This window comes from Oncorhynchus nerka, linkage group LG8, assembly GCF_034236695.1.
Source record: "Oncorhynchus nerka isolate Pitt River linkage group LG8, Oner_Uvic_2.0, whole genome shotgun sequence".
NCBI classification, from domain to species: domain Eukaryota; kingdom Metazoa; phylum Chordata; class Actinopteri; order Salmoniformes; family Salmonidae; genus Oncorhynchus; species Oncorhynchus nerka.
Genome location: NC_088403.1, coordinates 14,377,368 through 14,397,713, shown reverse-complemented (window position 1 = coordinate 14,397,713; position 20,346 = coordinate 14,377,368). Strand labels below are relative to the sequence as shown.

At 41.7% G+C, this 20,346-nt stretch overlaps 2 protein-coding genes across 3 annotated transcripts in view; both read right to left on the bottom strand.

Annotated features, from left to right (window-relative positions):
- Positions 1 to 351: 351 nt before the first annotated feature.
- LOC135572863 (zinc finger protein 14-like) overlaps positions 352 to 20,346 on the bottom strand; it is a 29,452-nt gene continuing 9,457 nt past the window's right edge. The window contains exons 1-7 of one of the 2 annotated variants that reach the window (XM_065021383.1): positions 7,928 to 8,092; positions 7,282 to 7,485; positions 6,980 to 7,078; positions 6,586 to 6,681; positions 6,145 to 6,255; positions 5,863 to 5,986; positions 352 to 5,301 (exon numbers count right to left, since the gene is read on the bottom strand). In XM_065021383.1, coding sequence (XP_064877455.1) covers positions 2,663 to 5,301; positions 5,863 to 5,986; positions 6,145 to 6,255; positions 6,586 to 6,681; positions 6,980 to 7,078; positions 7,282 to 7,377 — 3,165 coding nt within the window. In that variant the 5' untranslated portion in view covers positions 7,378 to 7,485; positions 7,928 to 8,092 and the 3' untranslated portion in view covers positions 352 to 2,662. Of the gene's footprint in view, positions 5,302 to 5,862; positions 5,987 to 6,144; positions 6,256 to 6,585; positions 6,682 to 6,979; positions 7,079 to 7,281; positions 7,486 to 7,927; positions 8,093 to 20,346 lie in introns of those variants that run through there. The other variant, XM_065021382.1, reaches the window with a different exon arrangement.
- LOC135572862 (zinc finger protein 585A-like) lies at positions 11,289 to 19,991 on the bottom strand. Its single transcript, XM_065021380.1, has 7 exons — positions 19,836 to 19,991; positions 15,902 to 16,104; positions 15,529 to 15,627; positions 15,329 to 15,424; positions 15,082 to 15,192; positions 14,800 to 14,923; positions 11,289 to 14,273 (listed from the first exon to the last, which is right to left on the bottom strand). The coding sequence occupies exons 1-7, from the start codon at positions 19,858 to 19,860 to the stop codon at positions 11,548 to 11,550; spliced, it is 3,384 nt and encodes a 1,127-aa protein (XP_064877452.1). The 5' UTR covers positions 19,861 to 19,991; the 3' UTR covers positions 11,289 to 11,547.

Here is a 20,346-nt window from a genome sequence, read left to right as displayed (position 1 = left end):
ACTAAAATATGTTATGAATAGAGTGGTCTAAGTTTTGTCAAAGTTTTTTTAAGCGCGTTATTTAGGAGTGAAAAGTCGAATTGAGTTATTGCACACGTGCATTTCAGAGTAGGCGGTCCCTAACGGATATATGCAGATGTTTTCTAGAACGGGCCAATAGGATCTCGCTCTCTCGTGCTTGGCTCTGCCCACCTCCTTGCTTGTTCTTCCTACGAAAATTCATCTGTTCCATTGGAAACTACAGGCTGTGGTCTATCTTGGTTTAGTTATACAAATCTCTGGCTATATCGTCTCTAGTAATCAGTGAATCATCTCACAGATGCTAATATAATGCAATAAACTCCTCTGATGTTGCCAAAAAAGTGAATTTAATTCAAATGACAAAATCATATACAGCACGTTTCATACAATATTAAAATAAAGGTTAATAAAAGAAATGTAACCATAAAAATAAAGAGTGCATTCTTAATGAAAAGTTCAGCTATCACAGAAAAAACAATACTTGAAGTATTGGACTGAATATACCCACTATGATAAGTAGCTTAAAGGAAAAAAAAAAATGTAAATTAGTCCATTGATGATGTTTCGCTTGTCAGGAATCAAGATTTTAAGATATGTAACTTTTAAAGTGCATTCGGAAAGTATTCAGAGCCCTTGACTTTTTCCACATTTTATGTTACAACCTACACAATACCGAAGGTTACGTATGTAACCTCGGTTATGTGAGCTATTTGGATCACTCCAATATATTGGCATCACTCCGCGGCGGAGGGATACATCCGAGGAGAGGATTAACAGATTTACTCCCGTGTACACCTGTGTCACGGCTGGGGTCCGCTCTTATATATATATATATATATATATATATATATAAATATATATTAGAACCCATGGCTGCGACATGCATTCTCTACATCATTTTTGAGGTGACTCTAGCACCGTAGAGGATTGGAGTGATCCAAATAGCTCACATAACCGTGGTTACATACATAACTTTCGTTATATTTTACTATATTGGATCACTCCAATATATTGGTATACCTGACCAGCCTACGGCGAAATCCCAGTGCGGGACCGAGACGCAGGGGCCGTCAATGTGGAAGGGGAGGCCAGGACCGCTGAACCAACCGCAGAGGGAGGTGCCACGTTTACCTGATAGTACCTAGCAAAAAGTGCACGAGGACAAAGCAGACAAAGAGCTGGTCTGTTGTTCTAACTGACCGTGTCCGCTCCACATAGGCAGCCAGTGCCCCCTCAGGGCACAACATGCCGGAGGGAGTCCCAGAATCCCCCGCCACTGCCGGGGGGTCGTAAGCAGACAGGATAAAAGTTATGTTCACATGCCTGTCTGACAGAACCTTCGGGAGGAATAAAGGGTTGGGGAGGAGAGATGTACTCCTCCCCCCTGGGTCCATCCGGTAGCACTCAGAACTTACTGAAAGAGCATGGAGCTCACCCACCCTCTTTATGGAAGTAATCGCTACCAAGAAGCCACCTTCATAGAGAGGTGTTTCAGGTAGGCAGACTCCAACGGTTTGAAAGGCAGAATTGGATGTGTGCCAAGACCACATCCAGATCCCAGCTCGCCATTGAGCAGGTCCGTGCTGGACGCAGGCGATCTAAAGGACTCTCAAACCATGAGAAACAAGATTTTCTGGTCTGATGAAACCAAGATTGAACTCTTTGGCCTGAATCCCAAGCGTCACGCCTGGAAAAAACCTAGCACCATCCCTACAGTGAAGCATGGTGGCAGCATCATGCTGTTGGGATGTTTTTCAGCAGCAGGGACTGGGAGACTAGTCAGGATCAAGGAAAATATGTTTAGAGCAAAGTACAGAGAGATCCTTGATGAAAACCTGCTCAGGACCTCAGACTGGGAAAAGGTTCACCTTCCAACAGGACAACGACCCTAAGCACACAGCCAAGACAATGCAGGAGTGGCTTCAGGATAAGTTTCTGAAAGTCCTTGAGTGGTCCAGCCAGAACCCAGACTTGAACCAGATACATCATTTTTGGAGTATCCTGAAAATAGCTGTGCAGCGACGCTCCCCATCCAACCTGACAGAGCTTGAGAGGATCTGCAGAGAAGAACGGGAGAAACTCCCCAAATACAGGCGTGTCAAGCTTGTAGCATCATACCCAAGAAGACTGGAGGCTGTAATCACCGCTAAAGGTGCTTCAACAAAGTACTGAGTACAGGGTCTGAATAATTATGTAAATATTGTATCATTTTTTTGTTAAAAAAATATATATATTTGCAAACATTTCTAAAAATCAGTTTTTTGCATTGTCATTATGGGGTATTGTGTTTAGATTGAGGGGGAAAAACAATTTTTTTGAATAAAGCTGTAATGTAACAAAATGTCAAGGGGTCTAAATACTTTTCAAATGCACTGTACGTCAACAATGGACTAATGAAACAAATACCAAAATATATGTTTTTGGGTGGATTTGTCCATCAAGTAAATTCAGTTGCCCATTGGTCATTTAGATTCTCTTTACAAATGACTTACAATCAATACTTGCAACCGACTACACAACATTTTAGATGATCTATTCAAAATATCCACTTAACTATCTGACGGACCTAGTTAATAAATCTATCCAAAAGAAAAAGAAAAAAAAACATTCAACAACTGATATGCAAATGTACAACAATAACTCAATTTTCATTGAGGGAGTGAGTGAGTTGGTGAGCCTTGAGGCATGGAATTTGGGTGAAAGATTCCCCACATTCCCCACATACATGCTTCTCTGTATGGGTTTTCTGGTGCCTTTTCATATGATGAGAAAATCTGAAACGTTTGTCACAAACGCTGCATGAAAATGGCTTCTCTCCTGTGTGAAGTCGTTGGTGTGATTTCAGGTAACCTGACTGGATGAAGGACTTTCCACAGTCTTGGCATTTGTATGGTCGCTCACCAGTATGGTATCTTTCATGCAACCTCCTTTCATTTGCTGTGATGAAGGTTTTTTCGCAATAGGAGCATGGAAATGGTCTTTCTCCTGTGTGAGTAAGTTCATGTCTTTTCAATGACACTGCTTTGTAAAACTGCTTTCCACAGACTGTACAGGTAAATCTCACCCCCTCGTGAACTTGCTCAATATGTGTATTCAGCTGAATCTTTGTCCGATAAGTCATGTCACACTGCGAACAAGAAAAGGGTTTCTCCTCTGAGTGAGTTCCCATATGCACCGACAGTTCAGAAGCGGCCCTGTAGCTCTTTCCACACTGCCAGCACAGGAACGGCTTTTCTCCTGTGTGCTTCCTACTGTGTATTGTTAGAGAATTTGCTGTTCTGAATTTTTCTGGACAAACAGAGCACTGGTACAGGTACTCTCCCGAGTGAACCCTCTCATGGATGACAAGGTACGATAACTGAGTGAAGGTTTTCTCACATTGAGAGCAGGGGTATGGGCCTGTGAATTTATGTTGATGCAGATAGTGTTCTCTCAGACGCCCCAACAGGGTAAAGGTCTTCTCACACATGGTACACTGGATTTCCTTGTGCATCAGCTTGTGTCTGTCAAAGGCAATGGAGTTTGGGTATATCCTTCCACAATCAGAGCAATAGAATGGATTGTGAATTCGTTTGTGTGTTCTTAGGGAGGATGAGCCTTTGAATTCCTTGTCGCATTCATCACATTTGAATACCACCTTTCTTTCTTCCTCCTTGCATTCTGCCCTTGTGTCATCAGTGGCTAGCAGTTCACCAGCCTCCTCTGGAGTAGCATCCTCTAGTTGCTGGTCCACCAACTTAGATGCTTCTTCTTGGTTCACCTTCAGACAGATATCCCTCTGGTGTTTCTTTAAACCATGCATGTACTTGAAGCGCTGCTCACAATTGACACATTGATAAGGACGCTCCTCTGAATGGGATCTCATATGAATAGCCATTCCTGAAGCACGGTTAAAAATCTTCCCACACACAGTGCATGGTTTGGGTTCTTTGAGAGTCGGCACTGAAGTAGCAGCCGTGATAAGGGGCTCAGTGTCGTTTTCCTTGGTAGTGAGAGGGCTGCTCCAACTCTCTGTGTTAACTTCCACTTCTTGCTGGTCCACACTCTGACCCAAGTCTTCTAGGATGCCCTCGTGGCCAAGGATTTCCTGATGTTTTTTCAAGGTATCTTTGTACTTAAAACTTCTCTCACAAATAGCACAATGAAAGGGACGCTCCTTTGAGTGAGATTTCAAGTGCCTTTCCATGTCTGAGGTACGAGTCAAAATCCTACCACAGACACAACAGGTTTTTGAGTCGGACAGCCCTTTGTGAGATGGTTGTGGGTTTTCATCAGTGCCAAGAGACCCAGTGCTACCCATTGATTGGGATTCATCTTTCTCTGGCTGCGGTTTCCCCTTCTGTTGTGACAAGTTTTGACCAACCTGACCTAAATCTTCCTGGTTCACTTTCTTACACAAATCTCTCTGGTGCCTCTTCAAATCATATGAATACTTGAATCTCTTATCACAATTTACACACCAAAATGGATGCTCTTTTGAGTGGGATCTCATGTGCCTTGCCATGTCTGAAGTACGAGTGAAAAACCTCCTACACAAAGAGCATGTTTTGGTGTCCAGAGGTCTTTTCTGTGTTAGCCCTGATGGAGAGAGCACCTTAAGGGGTGATGTGTTCGGAGATTTGCTAGTTGAGGGTTGTGGGATCTCTTCTTTATTTTCCCAATCAACCAAAGTTGAGAGGTTCTTTTCACAAACTCCTTGCTGGTGTCTCTTCAGATCATAAAGATCCTTGAAGCCTATTGCACATTTGAGGCACTTAAACCTATGATCATGATCTTGAGTGTGGCTTCGCTGGTGCCTTCTAAAGGACGTGGCTCGAGCAAAAGTCCTCCCACAGTCAGGGCATGTCTTCCTGAATGGGCCTCTTTTGCATGACTTCCTCAGGGAGGTGTGCACCTTGGAGGAGGATGGCTGTTGGATTGCACGCTCGGAAGAATCCGTTTTACATGGCTTTTGTACTTTTGACCGTATTTTCTTAATCTGCAGCCTTTTGCTTTGTTTTGAGGTTTGAATATGAATTCCGGTGACAGTTTGATTGTCCGTTTCCACACTTACAGGCTTCCTATTCATAGCAGGCTCCTTCTCAGTAAATGCGTCTCTTTGATCTTCATCTGGTGCAAGTAGTCCTCCATTTTTCTCTATTGTACCCTCCACCAACCCTTTTCCTTCCACTCTAGCCAAACATTCTGATTGGGAATCTACTTCTGTGGCAGTCACCACACGTACATGTGGAGGGAGAGACAGAGAGGAGAGGATGTAGTCACCAAAGGACGATGGAGTTTCTTTTTGTGCAAGGGGGAGACAAAAGACAGGTTAAACTGAATTAATATATTTTCTGCAACAGTGTTTGACCAATGTCATATATGTCAATTACATTTCCACAATCTTATATAATTGTTATTTATTTATTTAATTTCAGTTTCATATTCCATTTGGTGCCCAACCCATGACTTACAAGACACTATTCATCAAGCACTTGTGCAAAAAAACACAAAAACAAAATGACATTTTACACTTTAGATGCACAATTAATATTTGCATCATGTACAACTAGCTTATACTTCAAATATTTGCAATTTTGGCACAGCCAATCCAATCAACAAAAAATAAACTGTTTTGTTTTTGTCACATACACCAGATAGGTGTAGTGAAATGTGTTGTTTTACATGGTCAGCCATAGTAATACAGCACCCCTGGAGAAAATGAGGGTTGAGTGCCTTGCTCAAGTGCAAAGACAGATTTTTACCATATCGGCTCAGATATTCGAACCAGCAACCTCTTGGTTACTGGCCCAACGCTCTAGGCTACCTGTTATGGATTCTCTGAGTCTGTACGATACTCACCGATGGAGTCCAAATGTCCACGTTTTCTGTGGTACTGGAGCAGGGTCCTCAATTGTATGGGGTCAGGTACAAACTGTACACATTTCTCCAGGGCAGAGGGGACAGCACTTAACAAGGAGGCAGTCTTGAGAGAGAGGAGCATGTTTGAAATCATTAACCCACTACAAACTCATGTCCGACTCACAGTTTATTAAACATGAAAATATTATTGATTACTGATTGGTATTCTTGACTTCTAATTCCCCAAGCTAATTAGATAAAGGTGTTATTCATTCTTATTACCTGTTCAAGGTCTGGTAGGGGAAGTAACTTCTCCAGTCTGGAAAGGAATTCTAACATCAGCATCTGTATTGCAGTGTCATACTTGGGCCCAAATTCCACAGGGAACACGTCCTAGGAGAGAATAAATAAATTTAATAATTAATGTCATTAATTAGCCTAGTATTTGCCTTTTGTAACCTATACCAGCAAACTTTTTGGCTCAAGGACCACATCGGGATTTCAAAATTCCGAGGGCCACACAGCTTTTGTTTTTCAAGTTATCTGCAGTTATCTGAAATTATATAGGTCCATTATTATTTCTACATACTTTCTATTTGGTTTTATGTGTTAAAATGTAGCCTGGAGTTATTTTTTTATCCAAAATAATCATGGGACTGGATAGGGAAGTCAAGCAGAAAGAGGTGGTCACTTTCCTACCATATACGTAAGAGCAAAACAAACCTGGTAAAAGTTCTCCCTTTCACTTGGGTCTTTCAGCAGAGATTCAACCAGCTCTACAAAGTTTGATTCAGATAATTCCACCTCTGCATCACTTGACTGCAACAAAACACACACACAACAATTAAAGAATCACATTTTACAACTCAATGGGGCGGCAGGATAGCCTATTGATTAGAGCGTTGAACTAGTAACCGAAAGGTTGCAAGTTCAAATCCCCATCCTGACAAGGTAAAAATCAGTCGTTCTGCCCCAGGCAGTTAACACACTGTTCCTAGGTTGTCATTGAAAATAAGAATTTGTTCTTAACTGACTTGCCTAGTTAAATAAGGGTAAAATACAATTAAAAAATGACAGAATATTTAGAGTGGCATTTCCCTCCCAGAAAGATACTCACCTCTGCTTCCCCAGTGGATATGAGGCTTCGGATCCTGTCCAGGTGTTGCTGAATGTCTTGGTCTGCTGTCTGCTCAGTGCGACACAACTCCAGAACCATCTAAAATTACAGATGACCAGTCAGGAGTAGAGCAAAGGTCAACCACACACTTCGTAGGCATTGCTCTGTTCTCATTTGAAGATAATAGCTAAGGGCCAAGGGCAGTGTTTGAGAAACTAGAGTCAACAATATTGTTGTCAGAGAGTAACCTCACATGATCTTGTTGCATGTTTATTTTCCCCATTCTGAACCCAATCTCTTACCCTTGCTCGAAGCCCCAGAATGAGTTGGGCCCTCTGACTGCAACTCAAAAGCTCTGGCACAATCTCTGTCACCGTGGTGACAAACTCCTCCAGCATCCCATAATCTTGAACGTCTCCTCAGCTGAACCACTTGCCACATGGCTGCAGAGACAAGCTGCAGTGGTGGAATGAAGAGACGCAGAGAGGGAAGAAGAAGAGGGGGACCTAAAAATAAGGAAATGAGCCATAATAATGATTGAAATAATACTGAACTGATATTGAAAGTTAGAGATGGTTCAAAAACCTTTCAAATATTTCCTCAATGTTCATTATTTAACTTGTAAGACAAAATTAAACCAATGGAATTGCCCCAAACGTGGAAACTGCATTCATACGAACTAATCAAGCGCACCAGATTAGTTCCAAATATTGAGGTCCCTTATCTAGCAACTAATTTGGTTAAAGGGAAAAAAACATAACATGCTTGCCAAGGTAATTTTACATCTAAATAGGCTATCCCTTAAAAAACATAACAGTGGATGATTCAGAAGTACTAGTCCTCCCGCTTCTAACATACTTAAAAGATCGAGACATACGGAAATTTAGCGAGGATACGCCATGTTGAACATCAAGCACACCAAGTCTAGTGAAAACAAATCCGCAATACCATTTTCGCTGGGATTTTGACATTGCATCTCGTCCTCATACAAAAGTAGTCACGCACGAAGCTTGAAAATTAGCTAAGTGTTTGTTATAAAGATGGTTTCCAAAGTTAAAAGGCTTACAACAGTTTTAAAACCTAACCGTCGGTAGCATTGAGTGTGACACTGAACGTAGCCCATTCAATTTCCGGTTGCGTTTACACCCCCCAGAATAAAAGTCCTCGTGAATTGAGTTAAAATTCGGAATAGATTTTTTAAGAAAGTCATCTTTGTCAGCAAGTACGGTTATTGACTTGGTGTGCCAACTAAAAATAATTCTTACAATAGTTAGCAATCCCCTTGTATAATAATAAAACGTATTTAAAAACTCACCTGCAAGTGTGTAAATCCCAGAGTCTGGCATGGCTCAATAATGTGTCCTTAAATGTGAGGGTCAACAATGTGCAACAATAAAACACAGCCTAAAAAGATGACTTTGAAACAATGTACAGTACACCATAAACTCTGTGGATCACATTATGTGCATTGAAATCAAGATTGCCCTCTTTCTCCATCTCCTCATGTGTAACCTACTAGATGGATTTACCCCTGTCATGCTCCTTCCACAAACAGCAAACTGGAAAAAAGCCCACACCATAATCAATGACCATTCCCATATTCTCCGTTCGCATTCGTCAAACAAAAACACTCTAATGATCGGTTGACAATTCGCTTACAAAAATGTTCGATGCTAGGACTATGGTACTTTCATTCATATCATGGTACTTTCACTTACACCATGATATTGTCTGAATTATGGAAATGTACCATGGTTTTAGCCTTGAAGTATGATGTTACTACCATGGTACTGCCATTGTACCTAAATATTAACATGCTATTACCTCATTTATACCATGGTATAGATGTGGCTCATGGAAATACCATGGTGTTAAACCGCATTATACATTCTACCATGGTAATGCACATTTATGATGAATGGTACCAAAAATGATATATGGTACTATCTTTATTAAGTGTGCGTTACCATGGTATAATGGCTATATAATGCATTAAATAAATAAACCCCCCAATGTGAAAAGAGGTTGGTTGGCCTTTAAATTGATGAATTGATATACCAGTATGGGCAAGTTTCTGATAAAGTCAGAGGCAGGCTACATGTTGGTCCTAGTTTTCTGAAACATCAAAGAAAAAGGAAAATAGTTGCTGTGGAAAAAGGGGAAGGGGGTAATACTTTGTATTAATAGTACCGTATTTTGCTCATGTTTGGGTTCCCTGTGTTGCCAACCTGAAATGTGGGAGAAAGTGAGATATGTGGTAGCCTGATCTTTGGCATTTTGTAATAATTTATTATTTATAGTCAAGGGGCGTTGTGCTTGTTTCAGCCCGCAGAGGGAGCCGCTCGCTCTACTGGTTGCTTCCCACAGAGGCTCTCGCGCTAGCATGACTAGTTAAAACTGATGAGGCACCAGATAAACGAAATATTTTTAACGTTATCATCACGGTGAGCAAGTTGTAAACCATAGGATAGGAAACCACAAGTTAAACGGAGTGTAGTGATATAACTGTTGTTATTTTATGTTTTGATAGTTTAATACATTTATAAAAGCCCGTTAACATAGAATTCGGCTAAAGTTCGCTCCAGTCCAGCTAGCCTGCGGTCTAGTAGTGTACCCTCTTAATTAAACCCTGGGAGCTGTATAGTAATGGTGAGAAGAATGACAGGAGTCGGAAACCGTAAACTAACTTCTCTTCAATACATTTTTCAGTTTGCTCTCATTCAACTGAATTGGCTACTCTTATACTATTCTAAATAGCCAACATACTAAAAAAACATGTTTTTAAAAGGTATTAATTATCATATTATTTAATAAATTCTCAACATATCCCTAAAACAGCCATTTACAATGTTTAATTTTGTTACTCCGCAAGAACGTTCGTTGATCCTGTAAATGGCTGTTTTAGGGATATGTTGAGAATTTATTAAATAATATGATAATTAATACCTTTTAAAAACATGTTTTTTTAGTATGTTGGCTATTTAGAATAGTATAAGAGTAGCCAATTCAGTTGAATGAGAGCAAACTGAAAAATGTATTGAAGAGAAGTTAGTTTACGGTTTCCGACTCCTGTCATTCATCTCACCATTACTATACAGCTCCCAAGGTTTAAGAGGGTACACTACTAGACCATGTGTGTTGTGGTTTTTCACTGAGCTAAAGGGGTTTAAGAGGGTACTAGGTTTATGCTTAGCCATTTCAGAGCTACTATAGTAGTAAATGTTGCATTATGCGAGTATCATAAATTTCTTCGATTTTGGTCATATTACCCGGAAAACGGTGGGGCACAGACCATCATAATTCACTGTAAACAACTACCATGCTTTTGTTTTACAACATGCTACTAGTACAAAACCATGGCATTTTTAAAATTGTATTACCATTGTTCATTTTTGTACCATGGTAGCTAAGTACATTTTTTTTATCGCGTTTTTTGCCAGGAAAATACCATGGTACGTACTGGTTGGGAAAAAAACTGATAGTACATTTTTTAAGGAAATTAGTGCCTCCCACAACCCAGGCGATGAGGAGCTGGTGAGGAGCAACTGCAGAAAATTGGAAGTCGACTGCAGTCAAAACTTGGTGACTTTTTATCACATGGTTGTTGTAAAGTTCATGCAGTCCACACGTAGACGCATGTCGGAACAAGTTTATCCCCACAATGCAAGTTTGAAAGGTTGGTCACTGATTTAACAAACGTGATCCACTCGAGCATCCATGGTGTTGCATTTGGTTATGAGTATGTAATTTGTGCTGTTCGTGTATGCTGTCATGTTGCTGACTCACGTGCCCAAAATAATTGCCATGCGGAGACAGTTTTAGTGGTTTAAAGAAGGCCTGAGTAAGGCCAACAGGTCACAAATATTCCAAACTTGGATGAATTATTTCTCCATTAAGCTTTTGGATAAAAATGTAAAATAGCCAATATGCCCGAAAAAAATACCCTTCTTCCAAAAGGACCTTTCTATGGATTAGCCTTCCTTCCAGTTAAATCAAAAGTCATTAATATGTTTGTTCCAGTGTCACTGGGACATTTGAGGACCAGTGATGCTGACCTGAATGATACAAATATGACTGATACAAAATTCAACCAACACTTGCAGAAATGTATGAAGTGAATCTGTGCAAGATATGAATGTGAATACACACGTTTTTAAATCAGATATCTTCATGTCCTCCTTTATTATTGCTATTGTCAGAAAATGCAATGTTGTAGTTATTTGAGAATAACAGTTTACATTACAATTTAGCTATTGAAATTATATAGGGAATTATGAAAAAAATATTAAACGAACAAACAAAAAAACTATTTAAAAAAAAGGTGTTAAACCAGTGTTGTTTAATATATATACATATTACAGTACACAACAAGAACTCAAATGTCAGAGTGGTAATGCTTTTGAGTCCGGTCCACATATACCTGGTGACGAGGGTTCAAACTCCTTCCCTGCCCTTCTGTCTGTGCCCCTACTTTCCTTCTACCTCACTACTTTCCCTGCTGTACCGTCTTAAAATTCATACAAAATAAAAAGGAACATCAGAGTTCCAAAAAAAAAAAAAAGTATATTTTAATTCCCAGGGTGAGTGCATAGGTGTTCAGTCAGGCGCTTTTTTTGAGCGAAAGCTAACCCACATTCTCCACACACATGTGGCTTATTTTTTTTTGTATGGGTTCGCTCGTGTTTTAACCTATGATAAGACAATCTGAAACTTTTATCACAAAAGCTACATGCAAATGGCTTCTCTCCTGTGTGAAGACGTCGGTGAGATTTCAGGTAACCTGACTGAATGAAAGACTTTCCACAGTCTTGACATTTGTATGGTCTCTCACCAGTATGGTATCTTTCATGCAGCCTTTTTTCATTAGCAGTGATGAAGGTTTTTGTGCAATAGGAGCATGGAAATGGTCTTTCTCCTGTGTGAGTGAGTTCGTGTCTTTTCAATGACACAGCTTTGTAAAACTGCTTTCCACAGATTGTACAAGGGTATCTCACCCCCTCATGAACTTGTTCAATGTGTGAATTCATCTGAAGTTTTGTTCTGTAGGACATGTCACACTTCGAACAGGAAAATGGTCTCTCCTCTGAGTGGGTCCCCATATGCACTGACAGTTCTCCAGCAGCCTTGAAGCTCTTTCCACACTGCCAGCACAGGAACGGCTTTTCTCCTGTGTGCTTCCTACTGTGTATCGTTAGAGAATTTGCTGAATTAAACTTTGCTTGACAAACAGAGCACTGGTACAGGTACTCTCCTGAATGAACCCTCTCGTGGATGACAAGGTATGATAACTGAGTGAAGGTTTTCTCACATTGAGAGCAGGGGTATGGTCCTGTGAATTTATGTTGATGCAGATAGTGTTCTCTCAGACGCCCCAACAGGGTAAAGGTCTTCTCACACATGGTACACTGGAATTCCTTGTGCTGCATCAGCTTGTGTCTGTCAAGGGCAATGGAGTTTGGGAGGACCCTTCCACAATCAGAGCAATAGAATGGGTTGTGAATTCGCTTGTGTGTCCTTAGGGATGAAGAACCTTTGAAGTCCTTCCCACAATCATCACATTTGAAGACCACCTTTCTTTTTTCACATTGGAAGACCACCTTTATTTTTTCCTCTTTGCATGAACTTTCCTGGTGTTGCTTCAAATTACAGATGTCATCGAAACACTTTCCACATTTTTTACACCAGTGAACCAGTTGTAGTCGACTGGTAGATGTCTCTGGGGTATCAGCCTTAACAGCCACCAGTTCACTAGACTCCTCCTCTTGGTGCTGGCCTACCATCTGAGAGGACTCTTCTCGGTTCACCTTACAGATATATCTCTGGTGTTGATTCAAACTTTGCTTGTACTTAAAACGCTGCTCACAGTTGACACATTGGTAAGGACGCTCTTCTGAATGGGATCTCATATGAGTAGCTAAATGAGAAGCACAGTCCCAAATCTTCCCACACACAGTGCATGCGTGTTCTTTGGCAGTTGGCGCCGGAGTAAAAGCCTTGATAAGGAGCTCAGTGTCGTTTTCCTTGGTAGTGAGAGGACTGCTGCAACTCTCTGTGTTAACTTCCGCTTGTTGCTGGTCCACACTCAGATCAAAGTCTTCTAGGATGCCCTCGTGTCCAAGGATTTCCTGATGTTTCTTCAAAGAGTCTTTGTACTTAAAACTTCTCTCACAAATAGCACAATGAAAGGGACGTGCCTTTGAGTGAGATTTCAAGTGCCTTTCCATCTGTGAGGTACAAGTCAAAATCTTACCACAGACACAACAGGTTTTGGAATCTACCTGGGTGCGATTCTCTGCAGTGGCAAGAAAAACCTTCTCTGGTTGCAGGCCACTCTTTAGTTGTGCCATGTTCTGATCAACATCCTGACACAAATCTCCCTGGGTCACTTTCTGACACAATTCTCCCTGATGTTTTCTAAAATCGTATGAATACTTGAATCTCTTACCACAATTGACACACCTAAATGGACGCTCTTTTGAGTGGGAGCTCATGTGCCTCACCAAGCTTGATGTACGAGTAAAAAACCTCCCACACACAGAGCATGTGTTAGTGGCTGTGATAGTGTCCAGAGTTCCTTGATGAGATGGCCCTGGTGGACAGGGAGTCTTCAGGAGTGATGGGCTCTGAGGTTTGCTAGTTGAGGGTTGTGGGATCTCTTCCTCATTTTTATCTTCATGCAACATGTTTAGCTCCTTTTCACAAACTCGCCTCTGGTGTCTCTTCAGACTTTGACCATCCGAGAATAATTTTTCACATTTGTGGCACTTAAATTTGAGATTTTCAGTGTGGGTTAGCTGATGCCTTTTCATGGCTGCAACCCGAGTGAATGTCTTTCCACACACTTCACATGTCTTACTGAATGGTCCTCTTCTGCATGACTTCTTTGGGGAAGGACACACCTTGGAGGATGATGGCTGTCTGTTTGCAAGCCCAGTTTGAGGTTTTCTACCTTTTGAACACATTTCCTTAATCTGCAGCCTTTTGCTTCGTTTGAATTGTGATGGTCTGAGTAAATTCAAGCCAGTGACAGCTTGATTGACATTTTCCCCAACGGCAGACTCCATGTCCATACCGTAATCTGGCTCAGTAATTATGTATCTTCTAACTTCATCTGCTGGGACTAGTACATCGATTTCCTTTGTCCGATTCTCCAACAACTCTCTTGCTTCCATTCCCTCCAAATTCATGCCTTCTGATTGTGTATCTGAGTCTACATCTGGGGCAGTCACCACTCGCACGTATGGAGGAAGAGACAGAGAGGAGAGGATGAAGTCACCAAAGGACGATGGAGTTCCTTTTTATGCAAAAGAGGGAGACAATGACAAAAAAAGTTCCACTGTGAATTCACTTTTTTTGCAACAGTAGTTGACTAACATCATACATGCAAATTATGTAAATGCCTCAAATATAAACTTTTACCGATAAAAGTCACATTTGTTCTACTTGACACATCATTCAAGTAATAAGGCCGAGGGCGTGTGGTACATTTAAGCATAAGGCCGAGGGGGTGTGGTATATGGCCAATATACCACGACTAAGGGCTGTCCCTAAGCACGACGCAATGTGGAGTGCCTGTATACAGCCCTTAGCAGTAGTATATTGGCCATACACCCCAAAAAAGGTGCCTTATTGCTAATATAAACTGGTTACCAACGTAATTAGAGCAGTAAACAAGTATTTATACATCATACCTGTGGCAAATTGTTTGATATACACATGGCTGAAATTCAGTATCAACCAATCAGCATCCAAGACCCAAACTACCCCATTTATAATTGCAATTTTGGCACAACCAATCTAGAACACTGTATGATACTTACGGATGGAGTCCAAATGTCCAAGTTTTCTGTGGTACTGGAGCAGGGTCCTCAATTGTATGGGGTCAGGTACAAACTGTACACATTTCTCCAGGGCAGAGGGGACAGCACTTAACAAGGAGGCAGTCTTGAGAGAGAGGAGCATGTTTGAAATCATTAACCCACTACAAACTCATGTCCAACACACAGTTTATTAAACATGAAAATATGATTGATTATTGATTGGTATTCTTGACTTCTAATTCCCCAAGCTAATTAGATAAAGGTGTTATTCATTCTTATTACCTGTTCAAGGTCTGGTAGGGGAAGTAACTTCTCCAGTCTGGAAAGGAATTCTAACATCAGCATCTGTATTGCAGTGTCATACTTGGGCCCAAATTCCACAGGGAACACGTCCTAGGAGAGAATAAATTAACCTAAAATGCCAATAATACCTATATTTATATTGGTTTGAAACAATATAAAACTAGGCCACTAAAACCTAGACCAGCAAAGCTTTTATACTTTCCCACCGTATAAGAGCAAAACAAACCTGGTAAAAGTTCTCCCTTTCACTTGGGTCTTTCAGCAGAGATTCAACCAGCTCTACAAAGTTTGATTCAGATAATTCCACCTCTGCATCACTTGACTGCAACAAAACACATACAACAATTAAATAATCACATTTAACAACTCAATGACACAACATTTAGAGTGACATAGGCCTCTGCTCCCTCCCAGAAAGATACTCACCTCTGCTTCCCCAGTGGATATGAGGCTTCGGATCCTGGCCAGGTGTTGCTGAATGTCTTGGTCTGCTGTCTGCTCAGTGCGACACAACTCCAGAACCATCTAAAATTACAGATGACCAGTCAGGAGTAGAGCAAAGGTCAACCACACGCTTCGTAGGCATTGCTCTGCTCATTGGGACACATTTGGAGAAAATGATAGCTAGCCTAGCTAAGGGCCAACGGCGGTATTTGAGAAACCAGTGTCAGGGTCTTCATCTCAGCCAATGTTTAACAGCTGGGTGGTTTATGCTAGAGTCAACAATATTGTTGTCAGAGACTAACCTCAATGATTGTGTTGCATGTTTATTTTCCCCATTCTGAACTCAATCTCTTACCCTTGCTCGAAGCCCCAGAATGAGTTGGGCCCTCTGACTGCAACTCAAAAGCTCTGGCACAATGTCGGTCAACGTGGTGACAAACTCCTCCAGCATCCCATAATCTTGAACGTCTCCTCGCTGAACCACTTGCCACATGGCTGCAGAGACAAGCCGCAGTGGTGGAATGAAGAGACGCAGAGAGGGAAGAAGAAGAGGGGGACCTAAAAAAAAAAAAGGAAAATAATTTGTAAATAAAGCCACCCAGATGTCTTGCTAGCTAAGAAGTTATCCCACTGCACTGTACAGTCACCTTGACCAGATGTATACATTCATAGATCCTAGGTATAGTTAGAAGGGGAGGTCTAAATGCTATACTGAACAAAAATATAAAAACATACAATTTCAACAATTTCACTAAGTTACAATTCATTTAAGAAAATTAGTCGATTTAAACAAATTCATTAGGTTCTAATTTATGGATTTCACATGACTGGGCAGGGTCGCAGCCATAGGTGGGCGTAGGCCCACACAATTGGAAGCCATTTCCAGCCAATCAGAATTCGTTTCTCTCCACAAGGGGGCTTTATTACAGACATAAAAACTTCTGTTTCATCAGCTGTCTGGGTGGCTGGTCTCAGACGATCCCGCAGGAGAAGAAGCCGTGCAGTAGCAGAGAAAGAAAGTTTATGACTAGGGTGGCTGGAGTCTGACAATTTTTAGGGCCATCTTCTGACAACGCCTCGTATAGAGGTCCTGGATGGCAGGAAGCTTTGCCCACGGTGATGTACTGGGCCGTACGCACTACCCTCTGTAGTGCCTTGCGGTTGGAGGCCGAATAGTTGCCATATCAGGCAGTGATTCAACCCATCAAGATGCTCTCGGTGGTGCCGCTGTAAAACATTGAGGATGTGAGGACCCATGCAAAATCTTTTCAGTCTCCTGAGGGGGAATAGGTTTTGTCGTGCCCTCTTCACGACTGTCTTAATGTGCTTGGACCATGTTAGTGAGTTGGTGACGTGGATGCCAAGAAACTTGAAGCGCCTAACCTGCTCCACTACAACCCTGTCGCTGAGAATGGAGGCGTGCTTGGTCCTCCTTTTCCTGTAGTCCACAATCATCTCTTTTGTCTTGATCATGTTGAGGGAGAGGTTGTTGTCCTTGCGCCATACGGTCAGGTCACTGACCTCCTCCCTATAGGCTGTCTGATCTTTGTCGGTAATCAGGCACTGTTGTGTCATCAGCAATCATAATGACGGCGTTGGAGTCGTGCCTAGCCGTGCAGTCATGAGTGAACAGGGAGTACAGGAGGGGACTGAGCACACACCCCTGAGGGGCCCCCGTGTTGAGGATCAGCGTGGCGGATGTGTTGTTACCTACCCATACCACCTGGGGGCGGCCCGTAAGGAAGTCCAGGATCCAGTTGCAGAGGGAGGTGTTTAGTCCCAGGGTCCTTAGTTTAGTGTTGACCTTGGAAGGCACTATGGTGTTGAACGCTGAGCTGTAGTCAATGAATAGCACTCTCACATAGGTGTTCCTTTTGTCTAGGTGTGAACGGGCAGCGTGGAGTGCAATAGAGATTGCATCATCTGTGGATCTATTGGGGCGGTATGAAAATTGGAGTGGGTCTAGGATTTCTTGGATTATGGTTTTGAATTGAGCCATGACCAACCTTTCAAAGCATTTCATGGCTACAGACGAGTGCTACGGGTCGGTAGTCATTTAGGCAGTTTACCTTAGTGATCTTGGGCACGGGGACTATGGGGGTCTGCTTGAAACATGTTGGTATTACAGACTCAGTCAGGGAGAGGTTGAAAAATGTCTGTGAAGACACTTGCCAGTTGGTCAGCGCATGCTCGGAGTACACGTCCTGATAATCCGTCTGGCCCTGCGGCCTTGTGAATGTTGACCTGTTTAAAGGTATTACATCGGCTGCGGAGAGCGTGATCACACAGTCATCCAGAACAGCTGATGCGCTCATGTATGTTTCAGTGTTACTTGCCTCGAAGCGAGCATAGAAGTTATTTAGCTCATCTGGCTGCTCTTGGCTGTACTTCCCTTTGTAGTCTGTAATAGTTGGCAAGCCCTGACACATCCGACGAGCGTCGGAGCTGGTGTGGTACGATTTGATCTTAGTCCTGTATTTTTTATTTTACCTTTATTTTACTAGGCAGGTCAGTTAAGAACAAATTCTTATTTTCAATGACGGCCTAGGAACAGTGGGTTAACTGCCTGTTTGATGGTTCGGAGGGCATAGCGGGATTTCTCATAAGCTTCCGGGTTAGAGTCTCGCTCCTTGAAAGAGGCAGCTCTACCCTTTAGCTCAGTGCCGTATGTTGCCTGTAATCCATGGCTTCTGGTTGGGGTATGTACGTGCAATCACTGTGGGTACGACGTCCTCGATTCACTTATTGATAAAGCCAGTGATGGATGTGGTGTACTCCTCAATGCCATCGGAAGAATACTAGAACATATTCCAGTCTGTGTTAGCAAAACAGTCCTGTAGCTTAGCATCTGCTTCACCTGACCACTGTTTTATAGACCGAGTCACTGGTGCTTCCTGCTTTAATTTTTGTCGTCATTCAGCCACGACTCAGTGAAACATAAGATATTACAGTTTTTAATGTCCCGTTGGTAGGATATACGCGCTTTCAGTTCTTCCCATTTATTTTCCAGCAATTGAACATTAGCTAGCAGGACGGAAGGCAAAGGCAAATTAGCCACTTTTGTCGCCTGATCCTCACAATGCACCCTGACATTTTTCCGCAAAAATCTCTGTTTCCAGAGAATGGTGGGGATCTGGGTCTGGTGTCTGTTGTATATCCCTCTCATCGGACTCATTTTAGAAAAACTAAATGCTTTTGCATGGTTGGTTAAGACCTGATAAGACAGCAGCCACCCCCTCCAGCACCATCATCAGATGTCTTTGGCGGCAGCTTATGGTAGAGATATGAACATTCAATTGTCTGGCAACAGCTCTGGTGGACATTCCTGGAGTCAGCATGTCAATTGCACGCTCCCTCTCAACTTGAGACATCTGTGGCATTGTGTTGTGTGACAAAACTGAACATTTTGGAGTGGCCTTTTATTGTCCCCAGCACAAGGTGCACCTGTGTAATGATAATGCTGTTTAATCAGCTTCTTGATATGCCCCACCTGTAATGAGGACAGATTATCTTGGCAAAGAAGAAATGCTCATTAACAGGGATGCAAACAAATATGTGCACAACATTTGAGAGAAGCTTGTTGTGCATAAGGGACATTTCTGGGATCCTTTATTTCAGCTCATGAAACCAACACTATAACGTTACATGTTGCGTTAAAAGTTTTGTTCAGTGTGAAAGGGACCCTTTGGACGTCCAACTCTGACGTCACCCCATTTAAATTGAAACGTAATAAAGTAAGGGTAAGGACGTCCCAAGGAGCCCAGTCTCAGCATCTACATACAGTGCGGGGCTAAAGAAATTGATACGAGCCGCAACCCTGATTGAATACTGAACAGATTCAAAGTTGAATTTAACATTAAACAGTGCAGCTTCAAATACATATTTAAAATATTTACTAAAATGTAGCAGATTTCAAATAACAAACTATGAAACCTATGGTGATGCCCCAAACGTGCGAACTACATGCACAAGCCAACAACGCGCACCTGATTAGTTTCGAATATGTTTAAAAGACATATTATTTATTTGGGTTAAAAACAATGCATTCTTGTCAAGGTAACGTTGGGTCTCTATGTCCTCCTACAATGCAAAGCGTGCTGAATAACTACATATATCCAATCAATTATTATTAAACAGGCTATCCCTTACAAAACATAACAGTGGATGATTCTGAAATACTAGTCCTCACATTCCTAGCATGCTAAAAGAACAACAAATGCAAATTTAGCAAGGATACGCCATGTTGAACATCAAGCACACCAAAGCCTAGTTAACAAAATCCACAATACCATTTTCGTCAGGAATCTCGTCCATCTCGTCCTCATACCATATTCACCCAAAAAACATGAAATGTTGCTAAGTGTGACAGCTATGATTTCCTACGTTTAAAGGCTTGCAAGTTTTAAACGTTATCTTCAGTAGCAGTGTGACAGTGAATTTAGTCCGTTCAATTTCCGGTTGCGTTTACCGCCCACAAATTTCTGAATAACAAATCCCCGTGAAATTGTATATTATTAGAAAGACATATTTGCCAGCAAATTCAGTTACTGACTTGGTTTGCCATATTGGAACTCTTACTATAGGTTAGCCATACCCTTTGATAATTATTACAATTAAGGAAATCCACCGAGAAGTGCGTAAATATCATGAAACTGTCCAATAAAAATGTCAACAGCCTTTGCCGAATACCCTTCATGCAAAGGACCTTTCCATGGATTAGCCTACCTTGCAGTAAAATCAAACGTAATGAATCATTTTGTTACAGTTTAACCGGTAATGATCCTGAAGGATCCTAATAAA